At 31.9% G+C, this 24,536-nt stretch overlaps 2 protein-coding genes across 4 annotated transcripts in view; both read right to left on the bottom strand.

Annotated features, from left to right (window-relative positions):
* Positions 1 to 1,499: 1,499 nt before the first annotated feature.
* LOC551224 (aminopeptidase N) lies at positions 1,500 to 23,930 on the bottom strand. Of its 2 annotated transcripts, none has more exons than XM_006565485.3 (10): positions 22,925 to 23,930; positions 7,726 to 7,878; positions 6,570 to 7,207; positions 6,197 to 6,278; positions 4,482 to 5,136; positions 4,235 to 4,422; positions 3,874 to 4,041; positions 3,039 to 3,185; positions 2,313 to 2,388; positions 1,500 to 1,837 (listed from the first exon to the last, which is right to left on the bottom strand). In XM_006565485.3, exons 2-10 carry the CDS (start codon positions 7,872 to 7,874, stop codon positions 1,694 to 1,696), a joined length of 2,247 nt encoding a protein of 748 aa, XP_006565548.1. In that variant the 5' UTR covers positions 7,875 to 7,878; positions 22,925 to 23,930; the 3' UTR covers positions 1,500 to 1,693. The 2 variants fall into 2 exon arrangements, with proteins under 2 accessions (XP_006565548.1, XP_006565547.1); XM_006565484.3 differs by lacking the exon at positions 22,925 to 23,930 and adding an exon at positions 7,958 to 8,572.
* The window catches only part of LOC724518 (serine-rich adhesin for platelets), a 114,726-nt gene continuing 99,107 nt past the window's right edge, over positions 8,918 to 24,536 (bottom strand). For both annotated transcript variants that reach the window (XM_026441673.1, XM_026441674.1), the window contains exons 10-12: positions 14,003 to 14,630; positions 12,622 to 13,108; positions 8,918 to 12,354 (exon numbers count right to left, since the gene is read on the bottom strand). In XM_026441673.1, coding sequence (XP_026297458.1) covers positions 11,578 to 12,354; positions 12,622 to 13,108; positions 14,003 to 14,630 — 1,892 coding nt within the window. In that variant the 3' untranslated portion in view covers positions 8,918 to 11,577. The remainder of the gene's footprint in view (positions 12,355 to 12,621; positions 13,109 to 14,002; positions 14,631 to 24,536) is intronic.

Below are 24,536 nucleotides of genomic sequence, written 5' to 3' on the forward strand. Positions count from 1 at the left end.
TTCATTTACTTTATACTTTATTTTTATACTTTATTTTTAAAAGAAATTATACGAAATTATTTCCGTCTTCGGAAAAATTAATTACATCAAATTATATAAATTTTTTTCGTTGAAACTCCACCCGAAAATTTTTGCATATACAGCGAATACAATTTAATTTATAGATTATCGAAGAATTGAATATTCCGTGTAGTTTAAATTAACTGGATACTGATAAGTCTTTATTAACTCGTTTCACTCCGTTTTATCGAAAGTACAATTGGTTGAACAATATTTCATTACGTTAGGTAACTCCTCATCTCGATTTAGTAAAACATGATAACGTGATAAATCTTATCGTTCTAATTATTCTACGTTACTTATTGTAAAAGAAATATATTTCAATTATATTCTAAAATCGCATTATTATTATTTTTTTAATTGTTAAAAAAAGGTAATAATTATAATAAGAACAAAAAAAATGTGAAATAATTTTCTTTTTTTTTATATTTTTATAATAATAGAGAACATATTTCACTTCTTGCAATCATTGCAAAATATCATTTTGCAAATACTTCGTATAATTAATTTCATTATTTTATAAATTTTTGTCATTATTGAATTGAATAGTTTTGCCTTGTTTTTTTTTCGATTATTTTTATACTTTTGTTTTCATTTTTGTAACAAATTTTAACTTTATTTTATTACGTATTATTATATGAATATTCCGTAAGAAGCCAACGTATTATATCGTATACACTGTATGTGTATATAAGATTATTCTTGTACATATATATAAGAAATAATAAATGACAAATAGAATAGTTTGAAATACGAGATAATAATTTTTAATAACTCAATCAGTTTCCACGAATTTTTAATTTATCATAAATTGATTATTTAATGAATAATCGACGATTATCAGATATTGTTTTCTTTTGTACTCATAATTTTTATGACGTATCGATCAAGAATTTGTTCGTTCGATGTCTAATGTGTCGAATAATTAAGGAAAATAGAACAATGTCAAACGATTTTTGATGTTTATGGAATTCTAATGTTTATTTTGAAACGAAATTTTAAGGTCTGTTTGTCTTTTATTTTTTCAAAATTATATAAGAATATTAGTTATGATGCAATAAAAAGTATTTATTGTAAAGTTCGATAAAGAAAAATAAAAGAAAATGTTTTCTTTATTTTATTCTATTCATTATTTACTTATCTATTTATTTATCTTTGCAACGTGTATAATTAATAATTGCATTATTGATACAAAAGAAACTTAATACGATGATCAAATTGAAATTTATGTATCGTTGTAACAGATTTAAAATGTGTAAAACACAAAACATTAATCTTTCGACTCACGATAAATAATGTTCTCAAATGATTATACTCATTATTATCTGATGCCAATTGATAAAGATACGAATAAGTATTATTATTAAAATGATATATAAAAATTTAAAAAAAATGCTTTAAAAGTAAATTATCTAATATGATAATAAATTAAAAACGAATTGATGAAAAATTTTTATATATATTTTATTAATTTATCAATTCTTATTAAAACAAAATTTAAATTTATATTTAATTACGAAGTTGAAATTTCTTATAAAGAATATATTTTCCAATTATTTTTGTTATAATAAAAAAAAAAGAAAAAAAAAGAAAATCGTTTAATTATTAATTATTACTATGCCCAATATATTAATTATATAATCTCAAAATATTCTGCGATTTTGGGCACGTATTTCTTGATCCACTTCACATTTTCCAAGGCCACGGATAATGCTTGTTTCGCTGTATCTAAACTCGATCCTAGATTTTTGGAATATTCTTCAATGAACGCGGAAAGCTGCAATACAAATAAATTATTAAAAGATATATATATATTTTTTTTTCAAATGATTTTAATTTTGTTCAAATCATTCACGTCGAGTATATTTTTCAATTTCAATTAAAATTATCTCAATGCAATTAATTATAATTTTTCTATTCTATTTTGCTAATTTTTTTTTGTCTATGTTTAATAAACAAATATATATATATGTTTTGTCTATTATATATTATTTGCTATCTTTATCAATTGCAATTCGTTTAAAATTCGAATATTGAAAGAAATTCAATATTAGATTATTCATATACACCAATTTTATCTTATTTTATTATCCAAGATATTATTACTAAGTTTAACTCAGATTGAAACAAGATAATAATATAGAAGCATAAGAATTATTAAATAATCAGAAATATATATATATATTATGTCATTTATGTAAAATATGCAAAATATTTATATATAAATGAATAATTCAAAATACGAGCAATACCTTTCTCGTTTGGGCTGTTGTTGTCATCGCTTTCCCGATTCCAGTAATCATCTTGTCCAAGAAATCATATCCCCTTCTATAAAAAGAAGAACAAAAGTTCGTATATATTGTAAAGAAATCTGTTATTACGACATATATTTAATCAACACTTTGGACAAAATAATTTTTCAAGTATTTCGTATATTTTATTTTATTAACCTATTTTAAATAATATTATTGGAATATTTGCAAGATGAATATCTTATTAATTATTTTTTTTTTTTGATACTTAAACTAACCGTTTATTAATCTATTTCTAATTATTAACACATTATTCTGTGGAATTTTTTTATTTCAAATTTCTCGTCCTAATCAAATTTTAAAACGAATATCGATTTAATCGAGGAAATAATTCACGTGTTGATGTTTGCTTCTTATATACGAAAAATATTTACTTGTTATCTTTAATTCTATATAATTAATTGTAAAATAATCAAATATCCGATAAAAACGATTCAATTTATTTCTCTCAAAATAAAATTTTAAAATTTATATCGTTTTTTTTTTTATTAAATAAACTTAAAAATATCTTTTATTTTCATTGATTAAATTATATTATTTTCTTAATATGATATATCTGTTTGAAATAGAAATTTGATATTAATGTAATCGGTATATAACAAGATAAAAAAATATGGTTAAAATTAATGCTGAACGAATGTAATAAATTTATGAGTTTCTACGTACTGTTCGATGATTCTTGTTAAATTCGATTGAACGAATTTCAAAACGTGATCGACATTTTTCACATCTCCATCCAAAATAGCATTCACTATCATTATTCTTTGCTGTTTACGAACATTCTTTTCATTCGATATTGATGCTTCAAGATATCTGTGGAAAAAATATTTCAAGGACAAATATTTAAAAAAAATCTGATCAAGGACTAATAGAATCTTTTAAACAATTTGAATACATTAAATATATATGTATATATAGATGAAATTATAAATTTATACTCGAAGATTAATAAATATAATTTAATATAAGTTAAATTAAAATTTTATTACTTTCAATTTTTTTTCATTATCAGTATCATGATTTCCATTATAATATAAATTATTTTATTGTTGAATCGTTAGTATTGAATTTTGAAAGAGAGAAATTATATAAAATATTGCAATAAAGAGAGAAATTTTTCGTACGTATATTAATCATTTGTCACTAGTTTAATCTCTCTCGTTTCAATTAATCAATTAAGCAATTTAATTAATCAATTAAATTAATCATTACCATTCAAAGTTCGAAAGCAATCATATTTTTTGCACGAAATTGAAAATTTTTTGTAAATATTATAAAATTAACCGTTTGTGATAAATGTTTATTGATAACGATAACTACTTTAGGCAAAAGAAAAATTAATAAATGGAACATCTAAAATTTGTATATAGAAATAATAGAAAAAAAGAAAAAAAAGAAAGATGATTATTTTTAACGAATTAAAAAATTGAGTTTAATTTAACCCATTTAAAATTTCTTACTCCTATCAAATTTTTCGATGAATCACTTAACGAAAGCTTACGTTTCAATCAAATTAGCTTTTTGCGTGCATCCAAGTGCTTGCAATAACAATTCCTGTTCAATCTGCAGATCAGCATTTAACCATCTGTCCATTACTGTATACCAATTTTCTTTGGATCCATTACGTATCCCCTCGCAATAAACAAAACTCTTGACATCTCGTGGTATTCTGTCAAAATAAAATTTCAAAATAACAAGAATATTAAGAATATTAAAGAAAAAAAAAAGAATTATAGAACGAAATCGTGGAATAAAATAATTATCACGATACATTGAGATATAATAATTATCAAGTGCAAGATTAATTAATAATCCAAGAAAATATTTATATAAAAGAACAAGTGACGATATATAAAACATACATTTTACCAGGCTCGACGATCCAATTTTGGAATAAATTTTTCGAAACGTTTAAACAATCGGCATAACGTACCGAGCAAGAAGTCGATAAGATTAATTCTCTCTGTAATTTCCTCGTTATATCCTCATTTGGGGATTCGGTGAAATTGAGCCGATCGTACATGTCTCTCAACAAATGGATCGCATAATCCTGTTCATCATTGTCGATAATGATCGTTAGCGAATAAAAAAAGAAATATCAAGATTTACCTGAAAAGCTTGCAACACGTTCGGTTCACCGCTCAACATTTTACTCAAGAATTTGAAATTATTCGAGGCGGCGACCCAAGGCTCGTAATCAGTCTCGCGAACCAAATACTTGGAAAGGTTGAACGGAATCGAGTAATTCACGTAGCCTGCCCTTGCCAAGTTAAAAGCATCGTCTACGAGGGCGGCCCTGTTCACCCTGTGTATTCTCGTGAAATTTTTCAAATTCAAATAATCGGTGAGCATCCGCCAGTTTCTCTGGTCGTAGTTCACTCGATAATAACCGCTTTGCTGGAGATTGAAAACGATCCAATCGTCCGACGGGATTCGGGACACGATAATTAGACTCTCCTCCGGATTCAACAAATATTTCGGAGTTAAATGGGTAAAATTTGCATCCGTCTCCGTTGTGAAACTCAACGGTATCCACCATTTGGACACCGAGCGAACGTGATGATCCCATCGAAACTTTTCGTGAACGATTACGAGTATGGCCGACTCGTAATCCCGCGTGACGGTCACCAAGGGATATCCAGATTCATTTGTCCAACTCTCCATTACGTCCTCTATCGTTACGTTATCGTTTAATTTGCTCAATTCGCGAGTGAAATTTTTTAGATTTTCGTAAAGATCGTGTGGCGTTGCTGCTTCATACGACCTGGTTTTGAATAAAAAAAATTTTTCCTTTGTGAGAGGAATAAGTAAGATAAGATAGTTTCTTAGTGAAGACAAGTGTCTCACGGTGACATTGTTGAATTCTTGTGATTTGTGTGTGATTCGTATATATGTATATATTTTTTTTTTTGTAGGAAAAATTGTATGACTTTGCAGATTGCGTCGTTAGAGATATTAAAGTAGAAATTAGAAGTGTTTGAATTTGTTGAAAGTTGTCTCGCGAAATATCAAAATTTTGAGAATCTCGAAAGTACTTGAGATATTTGAGAGTGTATTTAGATTTTTCATAATATTGAAAAATATTTTCAAAAATATTGGAGAATATTTCTTAGAATTAGGATTTTTGTCATAGAATTAAAGATTCAAAAAACGAAAAGTATTGGGATTTTTTTTTTAAATATACAAATTTTCAAGAATATTGAGAATTCATATTGAGATCCTCGAAAGGAATAGAATTTTTGATTTTCGAATACGAATCATGATTCGAATTTTTGAGACGATTTTTCAAAATTGTTGAGACATCCTTCAATATAATATTCCATTTATTCAATGAATATGTTGTCGCAATTGATTCGATAATGATGTATCACTTTTTATATAAGCAACATTTTATACTCTTCATTATAAAATTTATATCTAGCTTCTTACATCGATAAGATAATTTTCTTTTCATACACTTTTTATATCGTGCAAGCACCCGAGCTACCATTTATTTAATTATAAATGGATTATATTTATCTAAATATATATTACTTGAATTAATATTTATTGCAAAATGTAAACATTTAAAATTTATATTTGTCGCGAATAAGAGTTTTAAAATAGAAATAATAAATCAGTTATTTTTAACTTTTTTAAACATTGGATTCACTTATAATCTTTTAATTACATATATCTATCTATTTTTATTACTATTATCATCAAAAACGATTAGAGACTAATGATTTTAAAATTCAACGATAATTATTTCGATAAAGAAGAAAAATTTTATTAGAAACTCTCTACTACATTCATACTTACATTTTTATATATTACATACTTACATATTTGTCACATAGCTTCGCAAACCGTTTTGAAATGCCGATTCACCGATCAAGTGAGAGAGCATGCGAATCACAGATGCACCTGAAATAAATACACAAATTCTAAAATTTATCGTCTTATTATTTTTTCCCAATTTTTTGGAATTAATCAGGAATTCTAATGGTACAAATCGATCCTTTAAAAGTTTCATTAACACTCTGTGCGATTATCTCAAACAAATATAATCTCGAAAAGCCAAGATCTAAATTCAAATATTATTTCAAAGTTATTATATAATTAAACAAATATACAATGCAATAATATAAAACCAAAGTCTCTCAAAGTCCTTAACATCCAAGAAATTTCATCTTTTAGTTTAAAAGGAGAGCGAACCTTTCTTGTACGAGACAAAATCCAACACGGCCATAATGCTTCGAGGGGTTCCAACGTTTATCCCGTTCATTACCCTGCTGTGGTTCCCGGAGTCCAACAGCATAGCTGGCTGCACCACGTCCACCACGAATTTCTCCATCATCCCCCACGAGGGTTGGACCATCGACACTGCGAAATACTGAAAATAGGAGGCGAATCCCTCTTTCAGCCAGGCTACGTCCCAGAACGTAGGCGTGACGAGATTGCCGAACCAGGTGTGCGCGTATTCGTGGGCCATGGTCGCGATCCCATCGATCCAGCGCCCCGTGGGCGTCATCCCGTCCTCGTGCAACACCACCGACTCCCTGTAAACGATCATACCCCAATTCTCCATCGCGTGAAAGTTGAAGTCCGGAACCGCGAGCTGATCCATCTTCGGTATTGGATCCTCGATCGAGATCCAATTTTTCAGGGACCAGTATATCGATTTCCCGTAATTCAGGGCCGTCGTCCCCCGATCGTTCATCGATCCTCGCGTCCACATTCGAAATGTTTTCGAGGTGTTGGTTGCCGATGCCTCCGAAGAGACGAAGTCGTGAAGGGCCCAGCCCAGTTGATACGTGGACATTCGTGGTGTTGGCTCGAATTCATATTCGCTGCTGTAATTTCAGAATATGCGGAATTTGGAAAGTGTGAAAGTAGCGAAAAGATTCGTATTTTAACGAGAGACATTGAATATTTAATTTCATGATAATTCTTTCTTTATTATCATTCGTGTAAGGAAAATTTTAAAGTGTTAAAAATCATTGAACAAATTTAATGGTAAGAAGAGTGAGACTGGTTACTGATTTAAAGATTCCAGGAATATTCTTGTAAAGAGTCTGTTGTAGATTGAGAACTAGTTTCGAATAAGTGATGGACAAAATTTAATAATCGAAGTTTGATAATTTATTGTTCAAAGTGTAATAATAATTCCAAATAATCGTAATAATAAATTAAAATGATAAATAGCTACGAATATTTAATCATTTTAATAAATAATTATTCAAAGTAACTTTATTCGAAATTTTTAATTACTTTTTCAAACCAAATCTAGGAGTCGAATTAAAAAAGAGAATCGATGAGAAAATGAGAAATCATGATTTATAAAAAAAAAAAGGAAAAAAAAATAATATACCTCGAGTTTCTGTTTTTAACTCTAGTGTTACTCGTCACCGTCTTCTCGTGGACATTAATGGTCAACGAGAAAACCGCTTTCAAATGCGGCTCGTCCATGCACGGGAACGCTCGTCGCGCATACGTCGGCGAGAATTGAGTGACCGCCATCCATCTAGAAAAATTCGTATCCTTGAAACAAACCGTTCCTTCATTTTCAAAAAAAAATAAAATCCACTCGATATTATATTAACTTCGTCTCGTTATTTTCAACGTAAAAACTTCTATAAAATCCGAATACGTCGTCGCGTATTTCGCCCTCGAAACGTATTCGTAGCACGTATTCGCCCGGCTCCAACGTTTCTTCAAATTTCACAATATAAAATTGCCTCTCCTCGTCGTGATATTGGCAAACGATCGGTTCGAAGGACGAATCGTTCGTTGCTCGATAAAGATTCACATCTTCCCCGATGATGCGCAAACCGTCATTGTGGACCACTACGGTGTTGGTCGGTTCCACGACATTTATAAATATCCTCACGGATCCCAAGTACGTGAAATTTGCTCGATCCTTGTCCAGATGGACGACGTAACTGGTCGGGACAACCTCTTTCGGAAGTCTGTACGACAAGTGATCGGTATCGTTTCTCCACGCATCTAATTTGTCCAACAGTGGGCTATGGGGGCACACGTTGTACGACGTTGTTGCAAACTCGAGCAAACACGTAACGAGGAGAAATCGTAGCATCGTGTTGTTGAAACAAAGCGGATATTTCGACTCGCTGCCACTTTTTCCAACGATCGTATCACTAATCGAATCAACCGTTCGCTCGCGAAGTTTATCTTTGATTCGTAAGGCTTTGCGGCTCGTGATAGCGTTCGCAATCGTACAATTCCAATCTTGCCTTAGCCTACTTATTTACTCACTTTGAAGGACTGTCGATGCGTGAGCCAATTTTTAAATCGGCTTAAACTTATTTCAATTCTTCTAAAGTTTACCAAACATTGAAAAATTTAAGGATATATTCTTGAATCGAAGGATCAGTGATATATTTCTTTTATCATATAGTTGTTGCAAAAGAGGATATTAATATTCGAAGGATCGAAATAAAGAGAGATGTCGGTTGAGATCGATTTATTCGGTTATGAAGCAGTTTCTTTTCTTTTTTTATTATTAAGGGATGAAGAAACAGCAATAATAACGGCAAAAAGTGTTTCAATAAAGTATGTTTCTGTTTTTTTCTTCTTTTTTTTTTTTTATTCTGAGCAAAGTACAAAACACGTGTCCAGCTTAAAATCTAACGCTTCATCGTTTTCACAAATTCATCGTGGCATAGCTCGTAATAATAATAATAATAATATTAATAATAATATTAATAATAATTTAATTAAGGCAACTCTGTCGTAACTCTATGCGTTAATCATCTTTGAATATATTACTATTCACCACCCGATATTCGTAAAGCTTTAATTTCCATTACATGCCATACTCATTTATAATAATAATACGATTTCTACACGCTCGTTTTCCCGCGAATAATAGAAATGGATCCGAGGATCATCGTTCAGAATTTTTTGAATAAGAAACTACTCCGACTAGACAAGCAAGCGATTCTTTTTTATCCTTTTCCTTTTCATTTAAAGCGAAATGCATTCGTTTTTTTTTCCTTTTCTTTAATTTTTTCTTTTTTAAATTACAAATGTTGCGTGCTATTTACAGAATCTTCCCCCTCCTACGTGTCTCCGATATAATAAATTAATACCTTAAAAGGATATACATACGTTTTGTCGAGTGATCACGAACCTCCAAAAAAAAAAAAAAAAAGAAAACCGAAAAGACGATGATCTAAATCTCGTACAACACACTTTTTGTTGTTCACAACATTAGAATTACCAAACTGGTCACAGATTTTTGCATTAAAATTATTAAAATTGTGCAGATTGTATATCTATCTTGGAACAAAAATATAATTACACGTGTACATCTAATTATTTTCATAAAATCCTAAAATTATAAAAACTTTTAAATCTAATCATTTATAACGTAATATATATTTAGGTATGTGTATATTATATAGTTTGGTAGTCCTAGTGTTAAGAGAAAAACGAAGAAATGAACGAAGGTTGATAAATAAACAAACATACATAAGGTGGATGGAACAACGATAAAATGCAAAAATATCGTAAATCAAGCATAATATTTCACTTGAATATTTATCTATAATAACGTTCGTGATTTTTTTAGTCATCGGTCTCCCCACCCTCCCCTCCCTCTCCCCTCCCCCAATGAAGAATCCTCTTCGATACAAGGCATAAAATATATATTATCGCATATACTTATATCACTATTTAAATTATCGAGAAGATTATTTGCATCATGAAGATTTATTGCTTTCAACGTTATGCATTACGATATTAATAATTCATAATACGATACGAAATGTTTACCAAGGTCTTCGATTCCATTTGCGTAATATTTTTTTTTAATAAATTTCAACGAATCGGTGATATCTTTTTTTTTTAATCTCGATTCCAAATGCAAATCTGTTCAACTTCCGCAATTCAATGAAGCAATCCAATACTGTATAATACTACTACTGCCACTTTGTGGTAATGCGTCTTAATTATTGTCCTTCATCCTAGTAAAGGAATGAATATATAATCAAACGAACGTGATTGTCATCTATTATCATTAGGCCAATACAAAAGTTCATTCGTTTCGCAATGATTTTTATTGCAATTAAATAATTCTGATCGATGCGAATACGAATCCATTATGTATTAAATAAGAAAAAAAAAAAAAAAAGATTGAAACGTATCTCTAATTTTTTTACTTCAGATTATTCGAGTTCAACAAAAAAAATGATGAACTTTTGCGTGAATCTAATATTAAATATTCAACGTTATTTCTATATCTTCAGTCAGAGTTTTGAGAATGGTAAGAAAATTTCCACTATTAGTTGTTGAGGACCAGACACAACGTTTCAGTAAAAATATTAAGAAGAGACTTACTTAAGAATATTTTAACTTTGAGAAATAACCGAAAGAAACTTAAAATCCAGAATCATTCATATAGATACCTACATCCTCTTTCAAAAATCTTTTCCTATTAAAAATTACAATTCGAAGTAAAATTAAGAAAAGAGTTATTCAAAAGTATTAAACTTTGAAAAATGATCCAAAGAAACTTGAAATCCAGAATCATTTACATAGGTAAGATACATACCTACATCCTCTTTTATAAAATCTTTTTCTATGCCAAACACTTAGCATCCTCCAATTAAAAATTACAATTCATTTCGAAATAAAATTAAAGAAAAAGTTACTCAAAAATATTGAACTTTGAAAAATAACCTAAAGAAACTTGAAATCCAGAATCATCCACATATGTAGATACCTACATAAAATCTTTTCCTACAAACACCTAGCATTCCCCAATTAAAAATTACAATTCGAAATAAAATTAAGAAAAGAGTTACTCAAAAATATTGAACTTTGAAAAATGACCCAAAGAAACTTGAAATCCAGAATCATCCACATATGTAGATATCTACATAAAATCTTTTCCTACGCCAAATACTTAGCATCCCCCAATTAAAAATTACAATTCATTTCGAAATAAAATTAAAGAAAGAGTTACTCAAAAATATTGAACTTTGAAAAATGATCCAAAGAAACTTGAAATCCAGAATCATCCACATATGTAGATACATAAAATCCTTCCCTACGCATCCACCAATTAAAAAGTGCGCGCGCAATTACTTATCCATATTGGGATAATCCCCGCAAAGAGATAATTGAGAAGAAAGAAAGAAGAAACGATAGACAAAGTCCGGTCCCCGCGCAATAAGGCGCATAATCATTGGAGGAACGATCACAGGGCGGTTTCCAATGTCGGCACGCTGGGGCTACGCGCCACGCTCTGCATCGAGTTATTCTGAGGGGACTCGGACCTGGCGCGGAAGATCGTCTTCGTGGCCCCTTGAGCGGGTGCGGTGGTCGGCGTGCCGGCCAAGAACTGCGCCCTCGCAAGCTGATTGCTGATCCTCCTCGACTCGAAGGCGCTTATCGCCTGCTGGCACGAGGGCGTCAGCTGAGCGCAATTCACCGGATAAGGGATCGTCGTCGTCGAGGAATTATCCGTGCAATTATCCGCCGCCTCTCGTTGCCCGTTCGCGGCTTCCGACTTCGAGCGATCCGCGTCGTTCAACGTCCTCTCGTCGATCGTCCGCTCGAGGTCTCGCGAGTCCTCGTCGGGCAGATCGTTGCACAGATCGAGCTGTCGCCTCGCGTTCACCCTCGACACCGGCGAGGCGTTCTCGGGCGACGGTTTCATCGCCTTCTCCTCGGCCGCCGTGTCCTCGATGATCGTGGACGAGAGCACGTCCGTGCGGGGCGTTTGAAACCTCCATATCGAGCGCGGGCTGAGAACTTTGGCTAGGGACGCTGTTTGCTGGACGCCGGGCGACGATTGTTGCTGTTGCTGCTGGTGCTGGTGCTGCTGTTGCTGGCACTGCTGCCGCGACAGTTTCAACTGTTCCGCGGCCGAGAGCCTCGCCGGACCCGTCTTCACGCTCTGCTGCAGGAGAAGCCGTTTGAAGTCGAGGCGAGATGTGGCCGGTGATGGCGGTTGATTGGACGTCTGAGTTACCTGGAACAGAGAAATCGAGATTAAATCAGCCGACAATTTGTATAAGTCGATTGTATAATCGATAAGTTGTATTGTTTCTTCTGAGATTATTATTATTCGACAGCTTGTTCGGTGTTTCAATTACGATCGGTGAATTCGCGATAAATTTGCACGATCGATATATTTTTATCGATATTGTACAAATAAAAGAAATTTCAAAATTTCTACGTTTGAAAGAGAAGAGAAAGAGTTGCGGAGAATTAATTACTCGAACGTAAGATTACTCACCGTTGAAGATTTCTGCAATTCGGCGCAGTTCCAATCGTTCTTGTTCCCGATCGTCATCTTCACCAGCGAGCTCGTCGACCCGTAAGGAGAGAGATTTTCGCTTTCGTCCCTTATGTTCAATCTCTTCTTCGACTTGTGGATCGCCGCGAACAATTCCTCGTTCGACATCGTGCTCTTGGTAGGCGAGAGGAGATTGGTGGGGGTGCTCCTCCCCGACGAGGTTTGGACGGGGGTGCTCCTTCCGGAATTGGGCATCGAGGAGGAGGAATTGTTGTTGGCGGTGAGTGCCAAACGTTCGGCAACAGTTGGCACACTGCGGCCCGTAGGCGTCGACGACTTGAAACTGTTACCGTATCCGTGCCCGATCGGTGAAATTGGATTGTACTTTAACGCGTCAGCGCTAGGAGACTTCGTAATGGGATCACGAACAGGCGAGGACGCGAAGAATCGATATCCAAGCGCTGTCAGCCCTAATGGTGTTGCGAATCTGGGTGAAGAAAAATCATCACGTTTCGAACAATCGAAATGAACCGTTAGCTTAGAAAAATTATTTATCGACATTTCTTTTAATTAAAGGAGAAGATGATGATAGAAATGATGATAGAAATTTAACTCGAATGAGAAAGGCTTATAGCATATAAAACGCATAGATATTTTCATCTTTGGGAACATATAAACTTCATAAGTAAATATTATTATAATAATTTTTTTATAAATAATTTTATAAATTAAATTCATAAATAAAAAAGATATTTTAAAATAACCAATTTTATTATTTAACAAAATCAATTTATAAAAATTAAATCCTATAATTAATCCTACTATAATTATTTTAAAAACTATTAATTTATAAATTATTAATAAATTAATCCCTAATAAATTAAAATTTATTAAATTAAAAATTAATTTTCTATAAACTAAACTAAAAATTATTATTATTATTATAGAAACACATATAATTTTATCTTCTTTACTATAAATAACATTTATTATTAAATATTTTCTAGTTAAAACTAAAATTATTCGAAATGAATAAGATACAGTAAAAATTGTACCAATAATTAAATTAATTATTGAAAAATAAATTATTTTTCTAAAAAAAAATATTTCAATAATTAAATCTTTTGAATAATAACCAACTAAAAAAGGAAAACCACATAATCTTAAAATTGAAAAAATTAAAATTATTCTTTTTATTGGATAAATATAATATATACCATAATATATTCGAATATCTTGATTACTATATATATAATATATCTACCAACACATATAAATATTAATGATTTAAATATTGCATGAATAAATAAATGTGCTGCTTCAACAAGTTCCCAAAGATGAAAATATCAAAATTTGGAGAACGATTAGAAAGAAAGCTCACCTATTTCTGATATCCACAATCGACGAATGCTCGTGATTCTGCATCAACCTGTTCTCCGCCTCCGAGTTCCTCTTGTTCAGCTCCGCCTGCGAGCCGTACCGATTACAATCCTGCTCCATCATCGCCCTGTGCCCGTGCCTCGCGAGCACGTGCATCGTGCCCCCTCGCCCAAGACCCCTCGTGATGTCCGGCGTGACGCTTCGAGGCGGCTCCACGTCCCTCTGCGGCCTTCTCGAGGGCAACGTGTAAAATTGTTGGCTCGAGTCCTTCGGCGGGGCGTAGTACTGCTGATTCCTCGCGTTCCTCATGTCCACGATTCGACGGGGATCGCGAACGCGTTGCGAATCGTTGCGATCCAACGGATTACCAGTCTGGTCGAACGTCAGCTTGTTGTTGGCCTCGTACAGGTTCCGCCTGGGATCTGAATGAATCTTGGCGGCCGATGATTGTCGGCCGCAAGTCTGCTGCTTTTCATTCTGAATCTTGTGGGGGGCGGGGCGGTTGGTGGAGATCTCTTGGATCCTGTCTTTCTTTCGACACTGCTCGGAATTGGGGGGTGAAATGTAAGGCGGCGGTTGGACCAAGCCGTGGGGAGGTACCGACGAGTCTATCGCCAACAGCGTGTTGTCTGAAAACAATGACGACGTCGATGATCGCCGATGCCTCTGCTCAGGGATCTCGCGTCTCATCAGAGATTCATCTTTTTAACAGTCGCGACGATTAATTTGGAAAAGATTTTTTTTTAGCAGATTCGATGAGTTGTTTCTTTTTTTTTTTTTCTTTTCTTTTTTCAAGCGCAGTGTCATTGCATTCGTGGAATTTGGAAGCTAAAGATTCTATTTCTTTTCTTGTTTTTTTTTTTAATTTATTTATATTTATAGAGAGATGTCTCCTTTCAATTATAATAATTGTCGAAAAGAAAAATTTTTAATACTCTAAATTTTTGAATTTACTCTACAATTTTCCTTCCTCGATATACCACAAATACTGAGACACCCTGTATAAACGAAAATCCGATCGTTTCTCCTACTTGTACAATACTAGGCATTCAACTATCGTATTAATTATTATGCAGATTATTATTATTATTATTGTTTATAAATATCTGAAAAGAATTGCTATTAAGAAATATCACTTTACAGTCTCGTTTTAGTATAGGAGTATTATATTTGTTTGTTATTTCGACATACATCTTTATCATCAAATCCGATATCGCATCGAAAGAAAAAAAAAACAAATATATATATATATATATTTTTTCAAATAATTCTTTAAACGACTCGAAACTAAAATAAAAATAGGAAATCGATTCGTTAGTTGCGTTCGTTGTTAGTCAAGTCGAAGCAAAACAAGCACGATACAAAGAGGCTGGGCAAACGCAAGCATGCAACAAAAGCACGATAGCACAGCTCATCGATTAATCACCCGAATCCGATATGGAATGCGGATTTCCACGAATCTCGATCAATTGTTCAAAAAAAAAAAAAAAAAAAGAAAAGCAACCAGATATGATATTCTATTCGAACTCGTACGATAATAACAATGGACAATATTCCATATCGAACTCGCGTGTATTTTTTTCTTTTCTTTTTTTAATGGAGTTAAAAACAAAATGTACTCACCGTTACATGAACTATGGTACTACGACATGTACGTGAATTATTAACGAGGGTTGCCAACACGCGTGTGAGGTGCATATATTTTTTTCTCTAAAAACTATTGAGTGCATATGTACACAGACTAGTGTGCACGAACAAAGAACATGAAAGGGAATTAAAAAAAAAAATAAAAAATAAGAGAGAAGACATAGAGAATTGGGGTATTGGGATATAAGTTGGGGTTGAATGTTGGGGTGGTTAAAGTTCGTCCAAAATCAAGTCGTTCAATATGGCGTTTAATTTTAAAAGTATATTTAATTTGACACGACATGTTAACTGACATATTATCCAAAATGAAAGAAAAAAAAAAAAAGAAACATATTGAAAAGTTGATCTTAAACTGATTTCTTTCTTTTGAATACACGTTTGAAAATATTATAATCAGGAGATTATCGAAGCTTTGCACGCAAGTGTCGAGATATTGAATATTTTTCTAAAACTATCAAATCGATGATTTAAGAAGCTTTCCGCATATCTAATTAAAATACTTGTACGATATGTGACAAACAAACGGCCTTGAGAAATCGATCGATTTTGAGCGAACTATAGTCACGTATTTACAGTAAGGGTTGGGGACGATACATGATACGATAAGACAGGTGAGCAAAAAAAAAAAAAAAAAAAGAAAACAAATAACAAAATGCAGCCGTGATTTCCACAAAAAAATGGCGTCTATTCACATACATTCGCTCATTAAATTTCAACGACATCGTTCGTCGGTATGTACAGTTTCGAGTGGCAAAATGCGCTTTCTTTCGTTCATCGAATACAAAAAAAAAAAGATGGAGGGGAGAGAGAAGAAATATACATATTTATGAATATACAAGTGCACACAAGTAAAAGATGAGCCTTACACGCTAGTAACACATACGTATGTACACATATACGATACAAAGTGTGTTGCATGCTCCCCTACCCAGGTTGTAAGTAGATATCTTTGAATATTAGTCGCAAGCTGGTATAGCGAGAGAGACGTGAAATGTGCGTATATTTAGTGCGTATATTTAGTTGTCTGACTGTATTTGATTAAAATGATGCAATCCAATATGAATTTTAAATTATATCCAGAGTACATGTTGCGACGATTGTATTCGACAGTGTTTTTTAAAATATCTAATCTAAATTTAAATCAAAAGTAAACTCTTTAAAAAAAAATCTAAACATCAGGAGGAAGGATAATTTAAAGTATCTATTTCTTAGTCGAGATGGATCGAGCTCGAAAATTGAAAAATTTTTTTTCAAATTCGAATATCGTTCCAAATTTTCACAAGGAACGCATTTCATTTCAAGGATTATCCCTTAACCGATGTACTGCTATAATATTTCTCTCTACAACTTTCGTATTCTTCATAAAAGAGTTTATCCACGTGTATCTTTTCAACGAATAACAAAATCTTTGTCTCGATTGACTTTGTTACATTATCGTGAAATATCGTGAATTTCTTTTTCTCTCTTTTTTTTCATTGATAGAAAAGATAAAAATATTCTATCTTTAAAATTTTTCCAAACAAAAAAATACGATTCCATTATTTATGCGATGTTAGATCCACATCGGCCAAGAGTCAATCCGTGAGACATTTCAGGAACAATGTCGTAAATACATCGAGTCTCGAATAATGTACTCTGTTCGTCATGTTGATGGCGGAATTAGAACACTGTAATGAAGTCCCCGTATTAGTCACTAGAATGTTAGTGCTAAACGCTACTTACAACGAGGGGTGAGCACGCTTTCGGCTAACGCATGCGACACGGCAAGTCTCGGGGGCACACTTACTGTTCTTCACCACATGCCGAAACCTGAACTCAATTTGCTACAATTCTTTTCTTTCTTTCGTTTTCATTTAACTTTACATCACTTGGTATGCATCGCGTCGTGCAATTAATCGCTGGGTCACACGAAAATTAAAATTATTTAACAGAAGCGTATAAAATATATATTTTGGTATAAACTAAACATTACAACGATGACGTGATTCCGTGACACGAGCACAACAAAATTTAAATTAATTTTTGATAAAAGAGAATACAATTTTGTTGCATCTGACAGGTAAAAAATTATCTTTAATCGTATGATTATAATTTTTTTTTTTTCCAATCATTGGAATACAAATTTGAAATTTTTTAAAGAGCAAAATCATTCTCAAGAGTTTACTTTTCATACACCGGCATCGAGAATGAAAGTTACGAAAAATATTCGTGAGAGCAAATCTCAAGACTTTTTTTACTCTTCAAATGTATTCCCTTAATCCAATATATGTATATATATATATATATATATATGCTATCTTCGTTCTCCCAGATATCTCAGCAAACAGAAGAAAACAGAAAACAGATAGGAGAAGTTGTTATTTATCGTGTAACGGAATTTTATTATTATTGTATTCGAATTCCTATACACGATTTACAGTAATAATACTCGCTGAAACAGGCAGGTTTCTAACCTCTTAAAAGCGATCGAATCCATCGTTCACGTGCAACTCTTTTTTGTAACTCAATACGCTCAAACGTGTAAAAAGAAAAATAGAAAGGATCATATGCACACATATGAAGGAGATGTATAGTAACCTAATCTAATCTAGGACAAGATGGGCATAAATTCCAGCTGGTGAACTGCCCGCAAAGTTACATGTATATTCCGCTTGATTTCTTACAATTTCTTTTCTTTTTCTTTTTTCTCTTTGCTTTCCTATTAGGTTACCTATTAGGTTTTTGGGGAGTCTTTTTTTTTTTTTTTTAAGGGACCGTTGCTTTCGAACAGATGGTTCTCATTATACAATTAATTATATTAAAAAAATTTTTTTTAAATGTAATAATGGGTATATGATCGAACGACACCTCGGGAACATAGCACCTCTCAAATATTAGAAATCCGTTTACTTTAATTTTTATTCGTTTATATCTCTAAATTTAATAAATATTAACTATTTACACGATTGGACGGAATACGATATTTTAAAGAATCGTTTTCATTTTTTAAATCGATGTATGGTCGATTGAGAATCATATTAGTTGATTGATGAAAAAAATGAATTTAAAATAACATTAAAATTGGAAGATATATATATATATATTTTTTTAATAATATTAATTTATTATTAATTATAAATGGCTTACACTATTACGATTCTCATCTGCCATACCTTTATCAATTTAATCATAATAATATAATAAGTTTAGGGATAATTGTTAAGATCAATGATACATTTGATTAAAAATTTGCAATATTTCGATTAGTCTCGTTTCAAAAATCGAATATATTTCATTATATTCTTATATATAAATATAATTTCCGTTTAACTATTTTTTATCCCCCCTCCTCCCCCGATTTAATCCTTCTCTATAAAATCATATCAATTCCATATTCCATCACGAATTCAACTCTGGCCACAAATTTTCCGACATTTTAATTACAAATTAATTCTTTTTTTTTTCTTCTTCTTTTACACAATTCTGATCCTCGTATCGTAGGAATACGAAAATTCCAGTTAGATGTTTGTGCAAAATTATTCATAGAATCACTGGACGTGATTCAGCCCAGTAATTATAAATCACGTGCAAGCGCACAAGGATGACAGATGAGGATAATTAATCGCGTATCGCGGTAATTGGAATTTTAGAAAAGGGGGATGAAAATTTCCCTTTGTTTACAATTATTATACGGCTCGCAACAACAACTCCGCGGCATCGAACAGCTGTTCTCATTTTTTTACCCCTCCCCCTATATATCGCGACACGTTTCATTTTTTCAGCAACAGCGATGATTTATTATGCGAGACGATTATCAAGAACGCGAAACGATGATATAGCGAACCATGAATCATTTCTTTTCTTCGATGCGCGCTGCGGGATAATTTTATAGAATTTGTTCACTTTCGCATAGAAGAAATATTTGGCGCGCAAAATAATTCTTGAATTTTTTTTGACGATATTTTTTTAATCGAATTTTAATCGAGTCTTTGAAAATGTCCGTGGTTCAAGTTATTGGTGAAAATAAAATAATTATTCAATTTGTCATAAGCATAAGTTAACAAAGAAAGATTCTTCGGATCGATTAAATAAAATTTTTATTGATTATGAATCCTCCAATGTGAAAAAATATTTTTCAAGAAACTTAATTAAGAGACTTTTTCCGATTTACAATTTTTTTTTGAATAATACTTTTTGGAAAAATATTAGAGAATATTTATCGTAGAATAAATAAGAAAGAATGGAAATTTGGTAGATTAAATATTTGAAAGAGAAATTTTTATATAAAATGAGTTTATCAAAAAATTGTTCGAAGGCAATCTAAAAGTATGATTAAAAGCTGTTAAAAGAGCAAAAGAAGGTCAGATAAAAATTTAATTATTCTAAATTATTAAATTTCTTTTTCTTTTTTTTTTGAGATGACACAAGGAAAACGATATCTTGAAAATAATAATTGTAAAATCTTCATTGAGATTGTGTTTCATGATGGAAACATATGTTTCAAAGAAACTCTTAGGGTCTTGGAATTTAGAGAAGAAAACACGATATTTCCAAGAAATCGGATATGCTAATCCTAATAGAATAGTGAAAGGACAGAATTAGGACAAAAGTATCACGAAACTTTCCATCGCCGATTAGAGGCTTGCCATTGAATCAAATAAATTATTTTAAACATATAAATTAGTCGGTTATCAAGTGACAGAAATATGTATATATCACATGATTAGTAATTCCACTACTGCAAGTTACATTACGTGACCTATGGCTATCTCTCATGACGTAACTCGAAAAATAATCAAGCAATGAACTGATTATAAATCATGAAAGCCATAAAATTACACTTATGTCGCACAATTTGTCAACCTTTGTCTTGATATTTGTATTTAAAATGGATATCTTTTTCTATTCTTGCGTATATAGCATCGAGTATAAACGAAAAGAAAAAGGAAGCATTAAAGTTGGTATTTGTTTTTTGAATTTTTCTTACTATTAAATACGCTATAATGTAAATGAAAATATTTTCAGAAATTGCATTCCTTTCTCTGTAAATCGTGCTTAATTAATTATTATTTAAATAAATTTCACGCTATTACGCTATTTCACGTTAATTTTTTATTCGAAAAATTAATTAATTTTACTTTTTGAAAAATTATTTCCAGAAACTAAAGGAATAAAATTCATCGATTCGATTTTTTTCTTCAATTTAATCACTCCCTTTTTAAATATTCAAAAAATTTTTGTGTTGCAGTTTAATAAATCTCATTTTATATAGGTGAATCTCGTAATTTGTAAGAATGATGAGCAAAAATCTTTTCGCCGAAATTTTTACGTATAATTTCTAAATATGGCAATTAAATTTTATGAGATTAATAAAAATATGATAAATATTTAAAACAACAAGACTATTAACGCATATAATCTTCGATACGTTCAAACTCTCAACTTGAAAGGCTAATAATGAGCATTCATTAATGATATAAAACAAATACGTTTTTAAATGATCGATAAATAATTAGACGAATTAATTTCTAGCCTTAATGTATTAAACTAAAAAATTAAAATATTCAAATATTAACAGACAAATATTACCATTGTCAAATTTAATCGATAAATGAATTAAGAAAAAAAAACAGATTATTAGGTTTATGAAAGTATAAATATATCCTTCTGATATTATTTTTCATTGTTTGTGCAAAAATTGTTCCTGGAATAGATAATAATAAATGAACAAGAAATATGACGAGATAAATGAAAATAATATATATTTAAAAAATTGAAACGTTGAAATAAAGAAAATTGCTAACTAAAATTTACATTTATCAATTATGAGTCATTGCACGTTTAGAAATGGCATATAATTGCGTTGTTCTCTCTGCGTGATTATTTGATCTATTGGATTTGTTTTTTTTTTTTTTACTTTATACAAAAATTTAAAGTTGATAATAACAAGGAGAAAGTGAAAAGTCACACTCAACACACGTGAAATTTCGTACCTATTTGATGGACGTTAATCAATCCATTGATTGTAAATCGTTTTTATTCGTTGCCACGAATGGACGTGTTTCATAACACGAGATTGAGATTGTTTCACTTGATTGTGCTCAATATACAAGCAAATAATACGATTATTACATATGTGTACATTTGCTCAATTGACACGTGTTTTGATTATTTTAAACTAGATCTTGTGAAAGAATACACAGTTCTTTTCCATTCAAATTTAATATTACGTTTCTCAAAAAATTCTCATTTAAGTAATTAAGTTATGTAATTTGATTTCACGTTAGAAGAAGAAAGAAAAATTTAGAATAAAATTTATATAAGATAGGACGAAAATGGTGGATATATTTGACGATGTCGCGATATTTTACAAATTATTTGATACAATTAATTCTTTAGAAATAAATTACTCGAAAATTTTTCTCTTTAAATTAAAATTTGCTATTTGAAAGAAAGATTGTATTTTTCTTTTTCTCTTTATTTTTATACCGTTTACCAGATTATATTTTTTTTACGAATATGCAGATATTATGAGGAAAGAAATAATTAAAAATTTTAATCAATTTCTTCGATTTCCTTCAGAATCTATATTTAATTTCTAAGATAACGTAAGAGTTAATCTATTGCATATTGCGCTGAATAGCGAATTTAATATTATTATATAAGAATAATATTGCGTGATTTTAATTAACAAATAAACTACGCAGTTGACACGAATTACGAAGCAAAACGAGCCGTTGAAAAGCCAAATATTATCAATTATTTAAAAACAATAAAGTAAAATCGAAAAATTTTTGAGATAAAATATTTTAAATCGAAATATACATCCTATATCTCGTTCTTAGATACGATGAGAAAGGGATTAAAAACGGAGAAGCCCGATCTATCACGTAAACTTTTCCACTTATTCTTGAAAATAAATTCCAACGATACGAAACATTCGATATTTATCAAAGAATAATACTATCTCCAATTATAAAAATTGAAAGAAAAGAAAAGAAAATTAAATCAAAACAAAAAAAAATTATCAGAAAGAAGAAATCCACATTCCCTAAAAACCAAAAATCAAAAACCAAAAAAACCACAACAACAATTAATCCTGCTGATGAATTTTTATTCCCTCCAAATTTTATTTTTCCGACAAACAAAATATAACACCGAGACAAGAAACTCAGAAAATAATTCCAATAATAATAAAAAACAAAAGAAAAGAGAAAAAACAAAAAGGAGCAAAGAATTTAAAATTGAATTAAAAAAAAAAAAAAAAAGGAAGGAGAGAAAGAAATTTCTGACTTACGGTGTCGTCTGGTCGCAATAAAAAGGAGATGCCTCGCCAACATATTGGGATGCAACCGTGTAATTCCCCGACTGTCAAATCTAGAATACCACACGATCCTCCTCTCACGATCGAATCTCTCTCACAGGCTATCGAAGCCGGCGACCGCCTGTCTAGCGACAAGGTTTCCTCTTCCCAGCTAGACAGATAACCGCGTTATCATCGCCACACGCTAAAAACGCCAATTTCTTCCCCCCTCGCGGCTCGCCATCGCGATCCAACGCGTGAACATCTCCAACGACTTCCTGAATCGCTTCGTCCCTCCTCGAACAAACGCGTATCTACGTAATACATCTAATTCCGTCCATTGACCAAACCTCTGTTTTCGATCTCTAGCTAGATGTCATGCTTAGATTAGATTGCTTTTTATTACACCGCGAATTACAAGTAGATTAAATTTGATCACAGTCTTGGTCTTCGTCAGAGGGGGTCAATCAAGGATTGGCGTCGCAAGAGCGGCGAAAAATTGCATCACCTCGAAGATGTGAACGGAAACGTGACGAATGGATAACGATAAAACTTGGATGGTTCGTTGAGAGGGATGGGGTGAGAAGAAAAAGAGGGGGAAGAAATTTGCGCGGGACGTGTGCGAGGCTGAGAAAGAACGAAGGCTGACTGAGGGCTGCGGCATCCGTTCGAAAGTATTTGAATCGAAACCGCGGGAAGGGAGGGAATTTTGTTTATCTGGATCTGGAATTATCGGGCGGGATAAACATCGCGTCTGATGCAACTCGGTTAGTTATTGAGCCAGCGGCTAATGATGCTGATAAGGGCTAACAAAGTGAGGCTTCATTGGGGGCTCCCTGCTGGACTTTTCCAGCTTATCGCCGTCTTCGTCGCTCCCGGCCCGCTCTCGCTTTATTGCACGCCTCCGTTCAATACCGACCAAGATTTCCTATTCACTTCCCTCTTCTCGGCTTCTTCGTAATTTCTTTGTGGCGGTAAGGATTGGTTCTCTTTTTTTTTTTTTTTTTTTTAGAGGAACGATGCAAATCTCTTCGATTTATCTGATCATTGAACGATCGTAGAGAATTAATTTTTAACTGTTTTAGTAATATCTTTTGGTAATTTTGGTATTTGCAATTTAAGATATTTTTACGGAAAGGAAATTTTCTATGAAATCTTTAATTATGGAGAATAATTCTTTAGGCATTTATTATTAGGTTATCCTATTTTTGATTTTGATAATACTTTGCGATAATGGAATTGTAAATCGTGGAGTACGAATATAACAATGTATCTAATTGAAAATAATATCCGGACTAATTTGAGAATTAAAAATTGCTTGGCTCTTGCTATTGATTCAATCAAATTCTTCCACTGTTTTAAAACTTTTTTTATAGCTCGAGGAAAAACACGGAAATATCGAAATTTCTCGTATCTCGTTTAATTTTTCTCAAATTGACGAAGCTAAAATTCTCTTCCCTGGGAAAATTAGAGAAAATTTATTCGGGGCTAAATGAAAATCGGGATGGAAAAAAAGCACGCTCGTGCTCGAGAAAGAGAGGAATCCGCGCGCGATAAAACGGTAAACGTAAATATTTTTCATTGTCGAGTGACAGGGTGTAATCGG

Source organism: Apis mellifera, linkage group LG7, assembly GCF_003254395.2.
Source record: "Apis mellifera strain DH4 linkage group LG7, Amel_HAv3.1, whole genome shotgun sequence".
In the NCBI taxonomy this organism is placed as follows: domain Eukaryota; kingdom Metazoa; phylum Arthropoda; class Insecta; order Hymenoptera; family Apidae; genus Apis; species Apis mellifera.

What these genes read in the sequence shown, in the direction of transcription:
- LOC551224 (XM_006565484.3), bottom strand. Translation starts at nt 8,451, where the DNA reads ATGCTACGATTTCTCCTCGTTACGTGTTTGCTCGAGTTTGCAACAACG. An exon ending in GTTGAAAATAACGAGACGAA is followed by an intron (nt 7,879 to 7,957) that starts GTTAATATAATA and finishes GAATTTTTCTAG; the next exon opens with ATGGATGGCGGTCACTCAAT. An exon ending in CAACAGCCCAAACGAGAAAG is followed by an intron (nt 1,838 to 2,312) that starts GTATTGCTCGTA and finishes TTTGTATTGCAG; the next exon opens with CTTTCCGCGTTCATTGAAGA.